Below are 21,068 nucleotides of genomic sequence, written 5' to 3' on the forward strand. Positions count from 1 at the left end.
GAGACCCTTTATCTGATTGAGAGTAAAAGATCCTGCCCGGTTTCCCACTGTTCACTAGTCCGAGATGGTCCAAGTGTCCCACAAAGAGAGCCAGCAAATTCTTCCCTTCATCTTTGTAGTTTATGATCTCAATAGTTGCCCTCTGGATAAACAAGTGACCTAATAAAGTGGGCCATTAATGCAGATGACCAGGCCTGTAACCCAGAGAACTGAATCAGCTCCAATGTCGGGAGCCCCGACCGCCCCGACGTGGCAAGTTCAACAGCCTGACCTCGGGAGAAGACGGCAGGGAAGAGAAAAGACATTCTGGCCTTCCATCACAGTGAGAAGGGACTGGAGGAGACTCACTGTGATGGATGTTTCTTTTGTTTGGTGTTAGTGTATGATTGTATGTGTTATTGCATTTTTATTGATTATTCTTATTGGTCTTAGTGTTTCAACTGCGGGTAATGTTTCATTTCACTACACATTTATGTGTATGTGACAAATAAACGACTATTGACTATTGAGAAGACAATTTCAGTGGCCTGGATGACAGACCCAGTGATCCACAAGATCAACCTTATGATCCAGAGGACAGATCCAGTGCTTTAGAGCAGAGACCCAGTGATCCAGGTGACTGACCCAATGAACCAAAGGGCAGACCCTGTGATTTATAGCCCAACTTACCCACACTGATCAACATACCCCATCTACACGAGTCCCACCTGCCTGCATTTGCTCCATATCCCTCTGAATCCATCATCCTATCAAATGTTTTTTCAAAAAAGCAAGTCCTTTCACATTTTCACATTGACCACCGGGTGGCGCCCGCAATGGCCGCCTCGCCAACGGTCTGTCGCGTCCCTTCCTTCTTTGTTGTTTTTAGTATGTGTTAAATGTATGTTTTAGTGTTCTTTAGCTTGTTTTATGTGAGGGGTGGGGGGAGGGTTTGCACATAATTTTATTTAATCTCTTACCTCGAAGGAGATGCGATTTTTTTCCGTATCGTATCTCCGTCCACACTGTGCCCTAACATCATGGAGCTGACGGCCTCTGCTGGAGACCGACTTCGGGAGCTCCAACCGTGGGAGCCTGCTTGACTTAACATTGTGGAGCTGGCGATCCCTGTAGGGGATCGACCTCGGTGCTCCAACCACGGGAGCCTGCGGACTTTAATATCGTGGAGCTCGTGGTTTGTGGTTAGAGACCGACTCCGGGAACTCCAAGCCGCAGGAGCTACGACCGCCCCGATGCTGGAGCTTCAATTGCTCCGACGTGGGAGCTTCGATCGGCCCGACGTGGGAGCTTCGTTTGCTCCGACGCGGGAGCTTCGATTGCTCCGACGTGGGAGCTTCGATTGCTCCGACGTGGGAGCTTCGATCGGCCCGACGTGGGAGCTTCGATTGCTCCGATGTGGGGGCTTCGATCGGCCCGACGTGGGAGCTTCGATTGCTCCGAAGTGGGGGCTTCGATCGGCCCGACGTGGGAGCTATGATCGCTCCGACGTGGGAGCTTCGATCGCCGGCTGCTGGAGCTTCGATTGCTCCGACGTGGGAGCTTCGATCGGCCCGACGTGGGAGCTTCAATTACTCCAACGTGGGAGCTTCGATTGGCCCGATGTGGGAGCTTCGATTGCTCCGACGTGGGGGCTTCGATCGGCCCGACGCGGGAGCTTCGATCGGCCCGACGTGGGGGCTTTGATCACTCCGACGTGGGAGCTTTGATCGCTCCGATGCGGGAGCTTTGATCGGCCCGACATGGGGACTTCGATCGCCGGCTGCGGGAGCTTTGACTGCCCCGACCGTGTGGGAATAAATACGAAGAAGATTAGACTTTATTGCCTTCCAGCAGACAGAGCAATGTGGGGAATCCGTTGTGGTGGATGTTTATGTTAATTTTTATGTAGTTGTGTGTTTTGTTACTGGTTTTTAGTATGGCTATATGGTAATTCGAGTTTCACTGTATCTTAAATTGGTACACGTGACCAGTTTTGGAATGACAGAGGATGGAAACCTAGTAACCTCCATTCACCTTGGCTTTCCCCAGTCCTGCGGCCTTGTCCCTAAGTTCTGTACATTGCCGTTCAGAAGCCTTTAGGTCTCCTTCCATGCGATCCATCCAGCTTATGAACTGCCGGACATCATCCTGGTAACTGGTCCACTGGGATAATGCCGCTTCCAGTTGGCTGAATGTGGGATTAAAGAAAAAAACATGTTATTAATGCAAAATATCTGAAAGGTTAGCCCATAAAACACATCACCCAGTCTTGAGTTAAACCAGTTACCAATTTTTCCGACCATGTTTCGTTTAGTTTAGTTTAGTTTAGAGATACAGCACGGAAACAGGCCCTTCGGCCCACCGGGTCCGCGCCGACCAGCGATCCCCGCACATTAACACTATCCTACACCCACTAAGGACAATTTCTACATTTACCAAGCCAATTAACCTACAACCCCATACGTCTTTGGAGTGTGGGAGGAAACCGAAGATCTCGGAGAAAACCCACGCGGTCACGGGGAGAACGTACAATAATAATAATATAATAATAATAATATTCATTTATTGTCATTGCAACGAGTACAACGAAATTAAAAAATAGCCAATCCTGACGGTGCGTACAAACATATATGCAATAAATGCAAAAACAAATAAATACATAAATACAATTAAATACAATTATATTAAGTACAAGATTTTTTAACGGTGTTGCCTAGTGCAAAGGTAGTGTTCAGTTCTCGTATGGCCCTGGGGTAAAAACTGTTCTTAAGTCTGTTTGTTCGGGATTTGATCGACCTGAAACGTCGACCAGAGGGCAGATGAACAAACAGACGGTGGCCGGGGTGGGATGGATCTTTTATTATTTTGCCTGCTCTACTGAGGCAGCGGAGGCTGAACAGGTGCTCCAGGGAGGGCAGTGAGCAGCCGATGATCTTCTGGGCCGTCGTGATGACCCTCTGAAGGGCCTTCCTGTCCTTTTCTGAGCAGCTGGCATACCATGTGGTTATACAGTATGCCAGCACACTCTCGATGGAGCAGCGATAGAAGGACAACATGAGCTTCTCCTGCAGGTTGGTTTTCCTGAGGATCCTCAGGAAGTGGAGTCTCTGCTGTGCCTTCTTTACTGTGGTGATGGTGTTGGTAGACCAGGTAAGATCCTCTGCGATGTGCGTACCCAGGAACCTGAAAGCTGGTACCCTTTCCACACAGACCCCATTGATGTACAGACAGAACCCGGAGTCGGGATCGAACCCAGGTCTCCGGCCCTGCATTCACTGTAAGGCAGCAACTCCTTCGCTACGCCACTGTGGTCTTATATGATTTGCAGCCTGAATAACGCTCACATATTCCAGTGAGAACATAGCACAGTACAGCACAGAAACACAGAAACAAACCCACATTGTCTGTGCCGAACATGATGTCAAGTTAAACTAATCTTCTCTGAAGAAGGAGTAAGTCTACACCTAATAGCAGTAATGGTGGAAGCTATGGGAATCAACTGATGGTTTTATGTTATGGAAGGCATTTGGGATGATGCTCTTTGACTAAGGCACAGTAGCGCAGCAGTAGAGTTGCTGCCTGACAGCAACAGGGGCATTGTTCCCCATGACTGACTTGAATTTGGGAGCATGCAGTGATCGTCAGTGATGGTTATTTTGATGAGTGGTTGCTATCTTAACATCACTGTGTTAGCTTTTGGGTGGGTTTAGTGCACTCCCTTATCCCATCACCACTGTGAGGGACTGACCTCTTGCACTGAATGGAGAAGGAAAGAAGAGAGTCCCACGAATCTTTCAGATCCTCCATTTGCTTGCGGACGGTGGGCGCGCCCTCAGGGGACGTGCTCCTCAGGACAGATTCCCCGCGGGTCAGCACCATCTTCAGTTGGATCTCCTTCTCTTGCCTGAGTGCGAGGAGAGCCTGTTGAAAGAGCGAATTAATTCCAGTTGGCAATGGCCAGAGGAAGCTTTTTTATTAAAGACATTCGTCCATAGTGAGATGCTGGATATCAGTGATGAGGTGGGTGCTAAGGTGAATATCCAGGTGAATGTCCATCCCAAGAGGCATTTTACTGTTTGGCCGTCTCTTTGCGTGCTAGTCACACAAGTGGATCTGCAATCATGCATTACAATCGCTCCACTCATAGAAACATTGAAAATGGGTGCAGGAGTAGGCCATTCAGCCCTTCAAGCCAGCACCACCACTCAATATGATCATGGCTGATCATCCAAAATCAGTACACCGTTCCCACTTTCTCCCCATATTTCTTGATTCCGTTAGCCCCGAAGAGCTAAATCTAACTCTCTCTTGAATACATTCTTTTAAGTCTCTACTCTGGCAGCAACATTTCTCACTTTAACTTTGCTACTAAACGTTATTCACGTTATTCCCTTTAACATGGTACATGGATAGGACACGTTTGGAGGGATATGGACCAATCGCAGGCAGGTGGGACTAGTGTAGCTGGGACATGTTGGCCGTTGTGGGCAAGTTGGGCCGAAGGCCCTGTTTCCACACTGTATCACTCTATGACACTATGTATCTGTACACTGTAGATGGCTCAATAATAATCATGTATGGTCTTTATGCTGACTAGTTAGCCCACAGCAAAAGCTTTTCACTGTACCTCGGTACACATGACAATAAATTAAACACAAAAATGTTGCCACTCAGATCCCATATAATTTTTTCTCCTCTCAACTTAAAACTATGCCTCTAGTTTTAGACTCATTAACCTATTGATATTCACCTTGTCTATGCTCCCTCATGCTTTTCCTAACCTCTATAAGGTCACCCTTCAGCCTCCTGTGCTCCATTCTATCTAGCCTGTCCTATAACTGTCCTACGAGGCAGTGCAGCGTAGGTTCACGAGGTTAATTCCCGGGATGGCGGGACTGTTACATGAGGAAAGATTGGAAAGACTGGGCTTGTATTCACTGGATTTTAGAAGGACGAGAGGGGATCTTATAGAAAAGTATAAAATTATAAAAGGACTGGACAAGCTTGATGCAGGAAAAATGTTCCCAATGTTGGGGGAGTCCAGGATCAGGAGCCACAGTCTAAGAATAAAGGGGAGGCCATTTAAAACTGAGGTGAGAAGAAACTTTTTCACCCACAGAGTTGTGAATTTGTGGAATTCTCTGCCACAGAGGGCAGTGGAGGCCAATTCACTGGATGAATTGAAATGAGAGATAGATAGAGCTCTAGGGGCTAGTGGAATCAAGGGATATAGGGAGAAGGCAGGCACAGGTTACTGATTGTGGACGATCAGCCATGATCACAATGAATGGCGGTGCTGGCTCCAAGGGCCAAATGCCCCCCCCCCCCCCCCGCACCTATTTGCTATGTTTCTATGTTAACTCATCCCCCCCCCAGATCAGGTAGCATGATCGACTCTGACGCTCCGGTGGGGGTGTTGGGGGAGTCGTGCACTGCTGGAGGTGTCATCGTGCTGCTAACATGTTCAAATGGTGCTCTTTTCCCACTATGGGGGTTGCAAAGTAATCTTTTGCAAGGCCTTCTTTCTGGAAGCCGGAGTCTCCCTTGGGGCTTGGCCAACGTAATGGACAATCCATGGCACAGAATGTGCCCTTGGTTTGCTCTCCCTCTCTCTCTCTGCGTGGGATTCCAAACCGGATACCTGCATTCGGAAAACCGGACGTGTGAATGGCAACGCGACCGATGGAACTCACCTCGACCTTGGCCATCCGGCTGTCCAGCATGTTTTTATCAGCAGTGGGGGTGCAGTAGGATTCCAGCATGTGTCTGGCGTCGGCCAACCAGTCCTGGAGCTCCTTCAGTCCCTGGGAGAACTGCTGGTGTTCCGTCACTGCCCGCTGAACCCTCAAAGTTTTCTCCTGAAATTCAACAGAAGGGTCATCACGAGCTCCTCTCCCATTTCACCCGAGCAAGTGTAAACTCCAGCCTGGAGTTCTGCACACTCTCTGGCCCGATAACCCGATCGCGCAAGCCAGATTACCTTCAGCAATTCGAAGGTATTTACTCACAAAATGCTGGAGTAACTCAGCGGGTCAGGCAGCATCTCGGGAGAGAAGGAATGGGTGACGTTTCGGGTCGAGACCCTTCTTCAGACATTATCTTCAGCAATGGGTAAGGAGGGGAACTGCAGATGCTGCTTTACTCCGAAGATAGACACAAAATGGCGGAGTAGCTCAGCGGGATAGGCAGCGTCTCTGGATAGAAGGAATCATCCTATCCAGGGCTGCTGCTTGTCCCGCTGAGTTATTGCAGCATTTTGTGTCTATCTTCGGTGTTTACCATCAGCAATGTTACTTCTGAAAGTCGTGGTTGAATCTGCTTCCTCCATCTTTTCAGTCTGTTTCAAAACCCATCAACCCTCTGTGGCAAAAACATTTCCTTCTTCACATCTCCAAGTTGCGGGGCAAAACCAATTATTGTGCCAGTTGTTTTAAACTGCTCTAGTTATCACCACAAACCACATGTTTAGAGATGTAGAGCATAAAAAACTAACTGTCCCGAGCCGAAACGTCATCCATCATTTTTCTCCAGAGATGCTGCCTGACCCGCTGAGTTACTCCAGCACTTTGTGTCTATCTTCAGTATTTACCAGCATCTGCTGTTCCTTTCTACACATAAAAAGGCCCAGTCGGTCGGTCCATGCCAACCAAGATGTCTCATCTAATATGGTGCCATTTGCCTGCACATGGGTCATGTCCCTCTAAACATTTTCTATCCATATATCTGTCCAGGTCTCTTTTAAATGTTGTTATTGTAACTGCCTCAACCACATCCTCTGGCAGTTCATTCCCTACACCTACCACCCTCTGCGTGAAAAAAAGTGCCCCTCGGGTTCCTATTCAATCTTTCCTCTCTCATCTTACACCTACGCCATCTCGTGTCCCGTCACCCTGGCGAGAAGGTTCTGTGCATTCACCCTATCTATGCCCCTCATGATTTTATACATCCCTATAAGATTACCCTTCAGCCTCTTGCTTTGCAAGGAAAAAAAGTCCTTACCTACCTAATCTCTCCCTATAGCTCAGGCTCTTAGGTTTAGAGTTTGGAGTTTAGAGTTTAGAGATGCGTTCTTGTAAATCATCTCTGCGCCCTTTTTCTAGCTTAATGGCACACCTCTTGTAGTAGGGTGACTAAAACTGAAGCAAATACTCTAAGTGCAGACTCACCAATGTATTAAACAACTGTAACATAACGTTACAGCTTCTATACTCAATTCATTGACTGATGAATGCAAGCACGCCCAAAGTTTCCTTCACCAGTCTATCACCCAAGACAAAGATTGATAGACTTTAGAGATACAGCATGGAAACAGGCCCTTTAGCCCACCAAATCCATGCCAACCACGATCACCCCGTACACTAGCAGCGTAGGTTTACTAGGTTAATTCCCGGAATGGCGGGACTGTCATATGTTGAAAGACAGGAGTGACTAGGTTTGTATACACTGGAATTTAGAAGGATGAGAGGGGATCTTATCGAAACGTATAAGATTATTAAGGGGTTGGACTTGTTAGAGGCAGGAAACATGTTCCCAATGTTGGGGGAGTCCAGAACCAGGGGCCACAGTTTAAGAATAAGGGGTAGGCCATTTAGAACAGAGATGAGGAAAAACTTTTTTAGTCAGAGAGTTGTGAATCTGTGGAATTCTCTGCCTCAGAGGGCAGTGGAGGCCAATTCTCTGAATACATTCAAGAGAGAGCTAGATAGAGCTCTTAAGGATAGCGGAGTCAGGGGGTATGGGGAGAAAGCAGGAATGGGGTACTGATTGAGAATGATCAGCCATGATCACATTGAATGGGGGTGCTGGCTCGAAGGGCCGAATGGCCTACTACTGCACCTATTGTCTATTGTCTATTGTCTAGCACTATCCTACACATTAGAGACAATTTACAAAAGGCAATTAACTTACAAACTTGTACATCATTGGAGTTTGGGAAGAAACAGGAGCACCTGGAGGAAACACCTACGCAGTCACAGAGAGAACATACTAACTCCGTACAGACAGCGCCCGTAGTCAGGATCGAACCCGGGTCTCTGATGCTGTAAGGCAGCAACTTTACTGCTGCACCACCTTCTCCAAACCCTCTCCTGGATGAATTCCATCTGCCACTTTCGTAACGGGCATAAAAATAACAGGAGCAGGAGTAAGCCCTCAAACCTGCTGTCCCATTTAATAAGATTATGGCTGTTATTGTGAAATGGTGGGGTGTGGCTGGCTTTGCCTAGTTTGACCAGTCCATTGAGTCTACCTGCAACCTGGAACTTCCAGCCGCACCGTCAGAAGCGTTGCTGACATTTAAAAATAAATGTACGGGTGTCGGCGGTTATGGGGAGAAGGCAGGAGAATGGGGTTGAGGGAGAGATAGATCAACCATGATTAAATGCTCCCGCTCCACCAATGGCGGCCGTCCGGGCCGGGAAGCGGGTTGCTACGCAACCTCTGTTAGGCCGCGCCTGGGCCTCCGGACCTACACTGTCCAGACCTCCAGTGTCCAGGCCTACAGCGTCCGGGCCTACAGCGTCCGGGCCTACAGCGTCCGGGCCTACAACGTTCGGCCTAATACAGTACAAGGGAGGTCCCGTACGGGACAAACCAATTTAGCCCAAAATACGGGACGTCCCGGCTAATACGGGACAGTTGGCAACCCTAGACCCATCCCCTTATAAACCCTGGAGTCCAGAGGGAAGATCGAACTGGGGGGGGGGGGGGGGGGGGGATGATTTGAGATCTTGTTTGTCTCTAGAATAAAGACCATTGTGTGAGTTCACCTTACAGTATGTGTGTGTGCATGCCAATGTATTCACAATTGATCTGGTGTCATGACCATACTGTATAACTGGGGTGCCCTGCGGATAAACATGTTCAAGTGCGATTCACTCGATCATGTGGCACGCAGCAAGAGATCAAGTTCAGAGGTTGTGGCCGCAGTTTAAAAACTGGCAATAGAGTCACGAGGCAGATTTGCACGTTTGATTTTTAATTGGAGTGATTTTCACTCACTGATCTGAAAGTCAATATTCACCAATTTCCCTGACTGTACCTCCCCATATCTCCAGGGTCAACAGTCTGATGAAGGGTCTCGACCTCAAATGTCCACCTATTCCTTTTCTCCAGAGATGCTGCCTGACCCGTTCAGTTACTCCAGCACTTTGTGTCTATCTTCACTAATTCAACCCAGCAGTGCTTACAGTGTCTGCAGCAGTGCGGTCAGCTCCAGTAACTGGAGACATCTGCAATGGTGCTTTACAGCGACACTGACAGTTTTACATCAAATACTAATCATTTTCATCTGCGTAATCTAAGTAATTCCCCATGGCCCTGCTTGTCCGGGAAGCTGTTCGTTCACGATGCCGACTGCCGGGTAGCAGTCCGGCTTCCAATCAGAAGGTCATGGGTTCAATTCCCTGTGCAGAGATATGAGTACTGTGATATCATGAGAGGCAGAGTCATAGAGGGGAGATACATTTCCTCCCGGTGGATGCAACAGGGACTACAAACCATCATGGCTGCCAGCAAAGGACTACAAAACCCATAGTCAGCAGGGCTGCCTGACACTGATTGCTGCTGACGCGGATTGCTGCTGACACTGATTGCTGCTGACACTGATTGCTGCCCAGCTGAACCAGATGAGCTGATTGCCTCAGTGAGAGAGCTAAAAGGGAAGTGAAGCAGTGTGTTTAAAGAGAGAGACAACGACTGGAGCAGACAGGGAGAGACAACGACTGGAGCAGACAGGGAGAGACAACGACTGGAGCAGACAGGGAGAGACAACGACTGGAGCAGACAGACAGGGAGAGAAGCAGTGTTTGAGTTATATTTTGCAAGAAGGCAGCAAGCTACAGTTTTGATTTAACTACCTGTTTTGGTTTTGTGTACCTGTCTGCAAACAATAAGTTTACCTGTTTTTGGAAAAGACTAAATATATGGAATTTAAGTTTGAAAACAAGAACTTTTCTGTCTTCATTTCCGGCACCCACACCTCCCAACCTTCAAGAGAAAAGCTCCCGACCTCTCAAGACATCACAGTACATTATCTAGATTTAGGGCGGTCACGGTGGCGCAGCGGTAGAGTTGCTGCCTTACAGCGAATGCAATGCCGGAGACCCGGGTTCGATACCGACTACGGGTGCTGTCTGTACGGAGTTTGTACGTTCTCCCCGTGACCTGCGTGGATTTTCTCCGAGATCTTTGGTTTCCTCCCACACTCCAAAGACATACAGGTATGTAGGTTAATTGGCTTGGTAAATGTAAAAATTGTCCCTTTGGGCATAGGATAGTGTTAATGCGCGGGGTTCACTGGTCGGCGAGGACCCGGTGGGCCGAAAGGCCTGTTTCCACGCTGTATCTCTAAGCTAAACTATACTAAACTAAACTAAAATTAATACTTCCAGTGCAACACTGGTTCACATGGCACTTTTTGAATGAAGTATTAAATCGAGGCATTTTTGACTCTCAGTTGGACAGAGTTGCTGCAGTTTAGTACACCCCTCTGCTCAGTCACAAAGCATAGTGTACTGCAAGCCTTCTATGACAGGCCGTGCAACTAATGGAAACTGAATGCAAAAACTGTATGGCAAAATTTTTGTCCGAGTCCGTGGTCAGATTCTGTCAGATTCTATGCCGCGTGTCCTGTTGGGAGGATTACTCTGGTGCATATTTTCAATTGGACGGGTAGGAAAGGTTTGGAGAGATATTGGCCAAACGCGGGCAGATGGAACTAGCGCAGATTGGGTATCTTGGTCAGCATGGGGAAATTGGGCCGAATTGTTGGTTTCCATGTCGTATGTCTCTCTCTCTCCCTTGGGCGGCACAGTGCTAGAGTGGCTGCCTTACAGCGCCAGAGACCCGGGTTTGACCCTGACTATGGCTGCTGTCTATACGGAGTTTATACGTTCTCCCTGTGACCGCGTGGGTTCTTTCCGGGTGCTCCGGTTTCCTCCCACATCCCAAAGACGAGCAGATTTGCAGGTTAATTGGCTCCTGTAAATGGTCCCCAGCGTGTAGGATAGAACTAGCGCATGAGTGAATGTTGGCCAGCGTGGAGTCGGTGGGAAGAGGGGCCTGTTTCCATGCCGTATCTCCAAACGAAATGAAGCTAAACTGAAACTAAGCGGTAATGAAAAGTTCCTGGAGTCTAGGAAATGCTCCTGCAGCATTGGTGAGGGTCAACATCTCTCTGTGTTGAGGTCATTCGGGGATTGTGCCTCCCAGATATGAAACTCCAAAGACGTACGGGTATGTAGGTTAATTTGACTGGGTAAATGTAAAATGTCCCTAGTGTGTGTAGGATAGTGTTAATGTGCGGGGATCGCTGGGCGGCACGGACTTGGTGGGCCGAAAAGGCCTGTTTCCGCGCTGTATCTTATTGAAACATATAAGATAATTAGGGGATTGGACACATTAGAGGCAGATAACATGTTCCCAATGTTGGGGGAGTCCAGAACAAGGGGCCACAGTTTAAGAATAAGGGGTAGGCCATTTAGAACGGAGATGAGGAAGAACTTTTTCAGTCAGAGGGTGGTGAAGGTGTGGAATTCTCTGCCTCAGAAGGCAGTGGAGGCCAGTTCGTTGGATGCTTTCAAGAGAGAGCTGGATAGAGCTCTTAAGGATAGCGGAGTGAGGGGGTATGGGGAGAAGGCAGGAACGGGGTACTGATTGAGAGTGATCAGCCATGATCGCATTGAATGGCGGTGCTGGCTCGAAGGGCTGAATGGCCTACTCCTGCACCTATTGTCTATTGTCTATTGTCTATTGTATATATATGATATGATATGATGATAAATGAAAAGATCATCAGCAGAGAGGATAGCAAAGCACTAGAATCATTCACTGTCAATATCCTGGGGGGGTTCTATTGACCAGAAACTGAACTGGAACAATGCAGCCAGAAGGGAAGGTGAAAGGATAGAAAGCCTGCAGTGGGGCACCCCCCAGTGAATAGCTGTCCATCACACGCCAGGAGCGTGAGGAAAGACTCCCCACCTGTTGATGAATGCAGCTTCAACCAGCGCTCGGGAATCTCAGCAGCATAAAACACAGGAGGAATAGGATAGTGGTAGTGTACGGGGCTCACAGGTCAGCGCGGACTCAGTAGGCCCAAGGACCTGTTTCTTTCCGCACTGCATCTATGATGTCTAAAATTAAAGTCTAAATCAGCTCAACACTACTTTCGGGTGATTTGGGATGAGCAATTAAATGGTGCAACAGTCGAAACCAAGAACTGCAGATGCTGGTTAATACATACAAAAGGACACAAAGTGCTGGAGTAACTCAGCCGATCAGGCAGCAACTCTGAAGAAGACATCTCAGTCTGAAGATGGGTCTCGACCCGAAACGTCACCCATTCCTTCTCTCCCGAGATGCTGCCTGACCTGCTGAGTTACTCCAGCATTTTGTGAATAAATCGATTTGTATCAGCATCTGCAGTTATTTTCTTATATCTCTGGAGAACATGAATAGGTGACGTTTCGGGTTGAAATCCTTCTTCGGATGTGTCTGAAGAAGGGTCTTGACCTGAAATGTCACCTATCCATGTTCTCCAGAGATGCTGCCTGACTGGATGAGTTTTTGATAATGAAATGCTGGCTCACCCTGTGAAACCCACATCCCTTGAATTAATAGAAAAGGACAGCTTGTTAATCTGAGACGCAAGACAAGCTACATTTAATATTCCAATCACCAGTGAATGTCAGAATGTCAGATTTTAGAAAAGATCTTTGAGATTTTGGGCGGCACGGTGGCGCAGCGGTAGAGTTACTGCCTTATAGCGCCAGAGACCTGGGTTCAATCCTGACTACGGGTGCTGTCTGTAGGGAGTTTGGACGTTCTCCCTGTGACCACGTGGGTTTTCCCCGGGTACTCTGGTTTCCTCCCACACTCCAAAGATGTACAAGTTTGTAGGTGAATTGGCTTTGGTTAAAAGTTGTAAATTGTCCCTCTGGTCGGCGCGAACTCGGCGGGCCACAGGGCCTGTTTGCGCGCTGTATCTCTAAAGCATCTCTCGTCTAAAGTCAGGTGTAGAGTTCTCCTCACCATTGACACTCTGTATTGACACAATGAAAAAGTCTGGTCTACCCCAACAGCTGCTGACGACCTTCTACCGCTGCACCATAGAGAGCATCCTAACACATGGCATCCCTGTGTGGTACCTCAGCTGCACGGAGGCAGAGAGGAAAGCTCTTCAGCGGGTAGTCCATAGAGCTCAGAGGACCATCGGAACACAGCTACCAGCCTTGGAGGGCATCTACAACACAAGATGCCTCAGAAAAGAGACCTGCATCCACAAAGACTCTTCACACCCCTGCAACAGTCTGTTCGAACTTCTACCATCGGGCAGACGATACAAGGCCTTCTACGCCCGCACCTCCAGACTCAGGAACAGCTTCATCCCCAGGGCCATAGCTGCTATGAACCGGTCCTGCTGAGCCGGATGGTCACATCGCACAGTGAACCGGCACAGATCTACTTGCACTTTATTCTGTCTTAAAACTGTTCTAATTTGTTTTCATTGGGTTGTTTAAATTAATGCTGACTAGCTAATTGATTTATTGCATCGTATAGGAGGCGCATTCCCAATCTCGTTGTACCCCTGTACAATGACAATAAAGATGTATTGTATTGTATTGTATCTCTCATCTAAACAAAAATAGATTCGGAAATTAGAGCAAAGTTACTAAAACAACAGAAGCAAACCACAGAGTTTGCTGCAATATTTTGTCTTTGAGGATTAACGCTTGGTTTTGACGTTTGAGCAGAACACGCTGACTTCCAGTCCTTACCTTGGCTAAGTTACTCAAGCCTAAATACCAAGCGGACAGCTGGGACACTCTGCGCGTAAAGCTTTTGTTAGATGCTTGCTCTTCCCACAGGTGGCGAGCTTTCTCTTTCAGCTTGTTTAGCTGTGGCTCGCGCGAGGCTATATCCTCTAGGATAGACTGGAAGGCATAAGCAGGTGTGCAAAAGAAAAACACGTTACAGAGCATATTACATGGAGCAGCGGCAAAGCATCCAGAGCCGCTTCGACTCGTATTACCGTGCAGCGCGCTGAAAACAAAGCACATCAAAAGCAGTTAGTGTACATTAGCTGCTTGTCAAAACAAGGGACACTTTACATTGCTAAGGCAAGGCAGGCTACTACATAAGCGGGATGGAGGCCCTGAGTCATGAGTGGCAGCAAAATGTGATAATAATTGTAATAATTCACGTCACCCCCATTATCCACTGCCCTTAGCGAATCATGTGCAGCTTGTGATGAAATGGAGTTTGCTGCTGCTCAGTTGCTGGCGAAATGCTCGAGTACCTGCAATCTGAACTGTTCGTTCTTCTTCGCCAGCAGGTCGGGCAGCTGAGCGCCGCTCCCTTGCACGGCCATTTCCGTGGCGACCAGCCACTCCTGCACAGGGCCAACACCTGCCTCGAAGTCCTTCATCTGGGAATGCAGGTTCTGGGTGAAGGAAGAAAGACACAGGCTGTTGTGTGTAGGAAGGAGATGCAGATGCTGGTTTACATCCAAGACAGACACAAAATGCTGGAGTAACTCAGCGGGACAGGCAGCATCTCTGGAGGAAAGGAACAGGTGACGTTTCAGGCCGAGACCCTTCTTTGTCGGCGTCCTGTACATGGCGACTCTTTGCATACTTTGTGTGTGCAGGTGTGCAAAACCGTGTCACGTGATAACAAAGTATCATTCATTCATTCATTCATTCTTTGATTTAGTCAGAGGGTGGTGAATCTGCGGAATTCTTTGCCACAGAAGGCTGTGGAGGCAAAGTCAGTGGATATATTTAAGACAGAGATAGATAGATTCTTGATTAGTACGAGTGTCAGAGGTTATGGGGAGAAGGCAGGAGAATGGGGTTAGGAGGGAGAGATGAATCAGCCATGATTGAATGGCGGAGTAGAATTGATGGGCCGAGTGGCCTAACTCTACTCCTATCACTTATGAACTTATTCATTCATTCAGTCTCAAGAAGCGTTACCTGTTCCTTTTCTCCTGAGATCAGAATCAGAATCAGAATTACCTTTATTGTCATCCAAAAAAAACAACCCACAATCCAACAGTAAGAGCAATAAAATAAGCAATTACACAACCACAAACCAACACAAAACAAAAAAAAAGAAAGGAACATCCATCACAGTGAGTCTCCTCCAGTCTCCTCCTCACTGTGATGGAAGGCCAGAATGTCTTTTCTCTTCCCCTGCCGTCTTCTCCCGCGGTCAGGCTGTTGAAGTTGCCAGGCCACGCCGGACGGTGAAAGGTCCGCAGCGGGCCGACCCAAGCCCCGCGATCCGGGGCGGGCGAAGACGCTGCCGCTGCCGCTGCCGCTGCACGTCGGGGCTCTTACTCCAGCATTTTCCGTCCAAAGACAGATTATTGTTGAGGATGGAAAAAAAAGTCTTCTAATCGAACGTGACACCAGCCCTTTTCAAAACTGACCTCATTAAAGTAGAGCTTGCAGCGGGCTTTTGAAAACTGCGCCTTTCAAGTTAAAGGTGACAGGATGCAATAGGATTGGCTCTGCTGGCGTACAGGTGTGCATGAACACAAGATGAATGGGAAAAAAACAAGACAGAGGGGGCCAGGAAAGGTTGTTTGCGATGAGAATGGTTCACAACTCACGCCAATAGACAGCAGTATTGGAGACATTGATGGGCATGTGAGAGAGGACAGGTTATAACAAGTGGAAGAAGGGTCTCGACCCGAAACGTCACCCATTCCTTCTCTCCCGAGATGCTGCCTGACCTGCTGAGTTACTCCAGCATTTTGTGAATAAATCGATTTGTACCAGCATCTGCAGTTATTTTCTTATAACAAGTGGAGACAGGTTATAACAGGTTATAACAAGGCAGGTTATAACAGGTTATAACAAGGGGTTCAAGGACTTGCTCTGAGATCTAGCACGGATTTGCTGGGTCGAATGGTCATCATCAATGTCGTAAGGAAACAAGAAGGGAGGCATGGTGCCGCAGCAGTAGAGTTGCTGCCTTACAGCGCCAGAGACCCAGGTTCGATCCTGAACACGGGTGCTGTCTGTACGGAGTTTGTACTTTCTCCCCGTGACCTACACGGAGTTTCTCCGGGTGCTCCGGTTTCCTCCCACACTCCAAAGACACACAGGTTTGTAGCTTAATTAGTGTGGTAAATTTGTAGGGTGTGTGTGTAGGATGGTGTTAGTATGCAGGGATCGCTGGTCGGTGGCGTACTCGGAGGTCCGAAGGGCTTGTTTCCGCACCGGGTCTCGGAAACGAAAAACTAAAGCTAAGAATTAGGCCATTCGGCCCAACAGGTCTACTCCGCCATTCGATCATGGCTGATCTCTACTTCCCTCTCAACCCCCGTTCTCCTGCCTGCTCCCCATAACCCCTGACACCCGTACTAGTCAAGGAGTTGCTGGTCGCCTCCTACCTGTAAGGCCGCCTCCTTTTGGTGAAGGCTGGCTAGCAGGTTCTTCCAGTCCAACTTGGCGGTGGTCACCTTGGCCTTTATCGCCTCTGCCTTCTCCTTGTTGAGGATCCGGCTCAGGAGTTCGCCTTTGGATATCAGGGTGTTCAGTTTGCCGTGACAAGCCTCGCTCTCCGACAGGAAGGCCTGCAGACAAAAGCACGAGCGGGGGAAAGAAATACAAGTCTTTGTGTTGCAACATCTGCAGGACCAGTGCTTTTGTTTGCAATTTGCATTGCAAATTTACAAACATGATAAAAAATGTAACTCAAGTTTGAAAAATAAAATGTATTAATTAAATTAGGCGGTCTGGCTCTTCAACAACTTTTTAAGAAAATGGACACGAGGTGCTGGTAAGGCAGTATCACTGGAGAACATGGGTAGGGGACGTTTCGGGACGGGACCCTTCAACCTGATCAGTGGTGGCACAGTGGCACAGCCTTACAGCGCCAGAGACCCAGGTTCGATCCTGATCGTGGGTGCTGTCTGTGCAGAGTTTGTACGTTCTCGCTGTGACCACGTGGGTTTTCTCCGGGTGCTCCGGTTTCCCACTTAATTGGCCTATAAATCGTGTATATAAATTGGCCTATAATTGGTGTGTGTGTAGGATACAACTAGTGCATGGGTGAACGCTGGTCGCCGTGGACCCGCTGGACCAAAGGGCCCGTTTCCACGCTGTATGAGAAGGATGAGAGGAGATCTTACCGAAACGTATAAGATTATTAAGGGGTTGGACACGTTAGAGGCAGGAAGCATGTTCCCAATGTTGGGGGAGTCCGGAACAAGGGGCCACAGTTTTAAGAATAAGGGGTAGGCCATTTAGAACTGAGATGAGGAAAAACTTTTTCAGTCAGAGAGTTGTGAATCTGTGGAATTCTCTGCCTCAGAAGGCAGTGGAGGCCAATTCTCTGAATGCGTTCGAGAGAGAGCTAGATAGAACTCTTAAGGATAGCGGAGTCAGGGGGTATGGGGAGAAGGCAGGAACGGGGTACTGATTGAGAATGATCAGCCATGATCATATTGAATGGCGGTGCTGGCTCGAAGGGTCGAATGGCCTCCTTCTGCACCTATTGTCTATTGTATCTCTAAACTAAATTTCTCCCCGTGACCTGCGTGGGATTTCTCCTGGTGCTCCGGGTTCCTCCCACAATCCAAAGACGTACAGGTTTGTCGGCTTATTGGATTGGTAAAATTGTAAATTGCCCTTGGCGTGTGTGGGATCGTGCAAGTGTGCGGGGATCGCTGGGCGGTACGGGCTCGGTCGGCCAAATGGCCTGTTTCCGCGCGTTACCTCTAAACTTAAAAACAAAACTAAACATGCATAATGGAAGTGTCTGTGTCTGGTGAACACTTTACCTGCAGTTTCTGGATTATTGCCGTGGCCTCGTCGATGTTTTGGGGCGTATCGAAGCAGGTGGTGATTTTCGTGTTGATCATCCACTGCTGGAATTCTCGGAAGGTGCTGCGGAACCGTTGTTCCAGCGCCTTCTCCTTGCTCTGGCAGTATTTGGCCGTCTGCAAGCAAAGGCTGCAAACAAGGAGACAGCGGCTTATTCACTCGGAACATCAGAACCTGCCGCTTCCCCCCACTCCGCTACCCCCAGACCCTCTGCGGATCAGACACAAAACGCTGGAGCACCTCAGCGGGTCAGATAGCGTCTCTGGAGGAAAGGAGAAGATGAAGTCTCGGATCGAGACCGTTTTTCAGAGTCAGGGGAAAGGGAAACGAGAGATATATTGACGGTCGCATAGGACAAATGAATGAAAGATATGCAAAAAACCTAACGATGATAAAGGAAACAAGCCACTGTCAGCTGTGGGCTAGGTGAAAACGAGTTACAGACAATGAGCCTCAACAAGATAACTTTGAAGCTAGGACGACTTGGGTGGGGGAGGGATGGAGAGAGAGGGAACGCAAGGGAAATTCTGCGCATTTCCACCTGTGTACCAAAAGGCCAACGATTAGTTCTGATGCTCCTCACCAGGGGGCAACCAGGACGCCCTTGGGCCTCACGCCAGCACGCAGGCCGCTGGTGATGCAGTGGCCTTTGCTTCAAGACGTGGAAATATAGTTTAGTTTAGTTATTGTCATGTGTACCAAGGTACAGTAAAAGGCTCAATTTATTCACAAAATGCTGGAGTAACTCAGCAGGTCCGGCAGCATCTTGGGAGAGAAGGAACGGGTGACGTTTCGGGTCGAGACCCTTCTTCAGACTGATGTCAGGGGGGCGGGACATAGGAAGGATATAGGTGGAGACAGGAAGATAGAGGGAGATCTGGGAAGGATGAGGGGAAGGGAGGGACAGAGGAACTATCTAAAGTTGGAGAAGTCGATGTTCATACCTCAGGCGAAATATGAGGTGCTGTTCCTCCAATTTGCGGTGGGCCTCACTATGGCACTGGAGGAGGCCCATGACAGAAAGGTCAGACTGGGAATGGGATGGGGAGTTGAAGTGCTTGGCCACTGGGAGATCAGTTTGGTTAATGCGGACTGAGCGCAGGTGTTCAGCGAAGCGATCGCCGAGCCTGCGCTTGGTTTCGCCGATGTAAATAAGTTGACATCTAGAGCAGCGGATGCAATAGATGAGGTTGGAGGAGGTGCAGGTGAACCTTTGTCTCACCTGGAATGACTGTTTGGGTCCTTGGATGGAGTTGAGGGGGGAGGTAAAGGGACAGGTGTTGCATCTCGTGCGGTTGCAGGGGAAAGTGCCCGGGGATGGGGTGGTCCCTTCCTACCAAAACCACCCCAACCCCGGGCACTTTCCCCTGCAACCGTACCGAAGTAGAGGCGTTGGTGGGCTTACTTAGCCATGGCTTATCATATCATCATATCATATATATACAGCCGGAAACAGGCTTTTTCGGCCCACCAAGTCCGTGCCGCCCAGCGATCCCCGCACATTAACACTATCCTACACCCACTAGGGACAATTTTTACATTTACCCAGCCAATTAACCTACATACCTGTACGTCTTTGGAGTGTGGGAGGAAACCGAAGATCTCGGAGAAAACCCACGCAGGTCACGGGGAGAACGTACAAACTCCTTACAGTGCAGCACCCGTAGTCAGGATCGAACCCGAGTCTCCGGCGCTGCATTCGCTGTAAAGCAGCAATTCTACCGCTGCGCTACCGTGCCGCCCAAGATGGGTGGTCCAGGAGAATTCGCCATCATTGAATCCTGGAACTCCCGATGCATCCGCACTGCTGGGGGACCTTCACAAGACGGAATGCTCGGGAGGAGAGCCCCCACTGCCTTCCCAAGGTCAGTCGGTGATCGATAATAAATAAAGTTGTACATCTGTGGAATTCTCTGCCTCAGAAGGCAGTGGAGGCCAATTCTCTGAATGCTTTCAAGAGAGAGCTAGATAAAGCTCTTAAGGATAGCGGAGTCAGGGGGTATGGTGAGAAGGCAGGAACGAGGTACTGATTGAGAATGATCAGCCATGATCACATTGAATGGCGGTGCTGGCTCGAAGGGCCGAATGGCCTACTCCGGCACCTATTGTCTATTGACCTTGCTACCGACACACACATTTCGCAAATGAATAAAAAAAGGAAATAATGTGCAAAATGGTGCTTACCTATTGTACTCTTTGATTAAAGAAGAAACTTTATCTGAGTGCGAGCTCAAGTCCTTGGAAAATCTGCAGAGGTCGTTTAGTTGGGTCTTCAGTGATTCACTGGCACTTTCCACCTCCTTCAGGGCTTCCTCTGTTTCCTGCAGACAAACGGTGATGAATTATACACTGGCTCGCTAAGAGGACACAATGATGTTCATTGTTCATTAAACACAACCATAGAATGCTGGGAGTAATGGCATGGAGCGTAACACGTGATGGGCAATCCTGTCGATAGCGTTGATATTGTGTTGAGCCTCTAATGTGCCTCTAATGTGTAATGTTGCCGGATCTCCGACAACGATGAGAAGGCCTACCGGGAGGAAGTGGCTGATCTGGCACTCTGGTGTCGGGACAATAGCCTCCTCTTGAATGTCAAAACAACTAAGGAGCTGATTGTGGACTTTAGAAGGGCTCAACATCCAAGGACGTACACGCCACTGGAAATAAATGGGTCTACTGTGGATAGGGTGTGCAGCTTTAAATACCTGGGCGTCCACATCAAAGAGGATCTGACATGGACAACACACATTGGCGCACTGGTGGGTAAGGCAAGGCAGCGCCTTTACCACCTCAGACAGCTGAGGAAATTCAGTGTGTCTCTGAGGATCCTTCAATGCTTCTACTCTGGGGCTGTAGAGAGCATCCTGTTCGGCAACATTACAGTCTGGTTTGGGAAGACAGGATGGCCCTGCAGAGAGTAGTGCGTTCGGCAGAACGCACCATGGGAACTACACTCGCCCCCCTGCAGGACCTATACATCAGGAGGTGCAGATCACGAGCAAGCAAGATTATGGGGGACCCCTGCCACCCCAGCAACGGACTGTTCCAGCTGCTACGGTCACGCAAACACCTCCGCTGTGGAAACAGAGAGGATGAGACGGAGTTTCTTCCCACAGGCCATCAGGACTGTTATATCTCCAGGGACTAATTTTTTTTTTCTGTATTAATTTTTAATTTTTATGCTGTAATTGTAATTTTTTGCACAATCTGCAGGCATTGCTACTTTCATTTCATTGCACATCTTGT

General features: G+C 48.6%; 1 protein-coding gene across 15 annotated transcripts in view; it reads right to left on the minus strand.

Annotated features, from left to right (window-relative positions):
- LOC144596779 (nesprin-1-like) overlaps positions 1-21,068 on the minus strand; it is a 468,061-nt gene that overhangs the window by 238,514 nt on the left and 208,479 nt on the right. For 14 of the 15 annotated variants that reach the window (XM_078405564.1, XM_078405576.1, XM_078405565.1 and 11 more), the window contains 8 exons: positions 20,004-20,140; positions 17,777-17,948; positions 16,385-16,567; positions 14,279-14,422; positions 13,758-13,913; positions 5,673-5,837; positions 3,728-3,900; positions 2,014-2,167 (listed from right to left, as the gene is read on the minus strand). In XM_078405564.1, the coding sequence (XP_078261690.1) occupies positions 2,014-2,167; positions 3,728-3,900; positions 5,673-5,837; positions 13,758-13,913; positions 14,279-14,422; positions 16,385-16,567; positions 17,777-17,948; positions 20,004-20,140 (1,284 nt within the window). The remainder of the gene's footprint in view (positions 1-2,013; positions 2,168-3,727; positions 3,901-5,672; positions 5,838-13,757; positions 13,914-14,278; positions 14,423-16,384; positions 16,568-17,776; positions 17,949-20,003; positions 20,141-21,068) is intronic. The other variant, XM_078405570.1, reaches the window with a different exon arrangement.

Source organism: Rhinoraja longicauda, chromosome 9 (genome assembly GCF_053455715.1).
Source record: "Rhinoraja longicauda isolate Sanriku21f chromosome 9, sRhiLon1.1, whole genome shotgun sequence".
Taxonomy (NCBI): domain Eukaryota; kingdom Metazoa; phylum Chordata; class Chondrichthyes; order Rajiformes; family Arhynchobatidae; genus Rhinoraja; species Rhinoraja longicauda.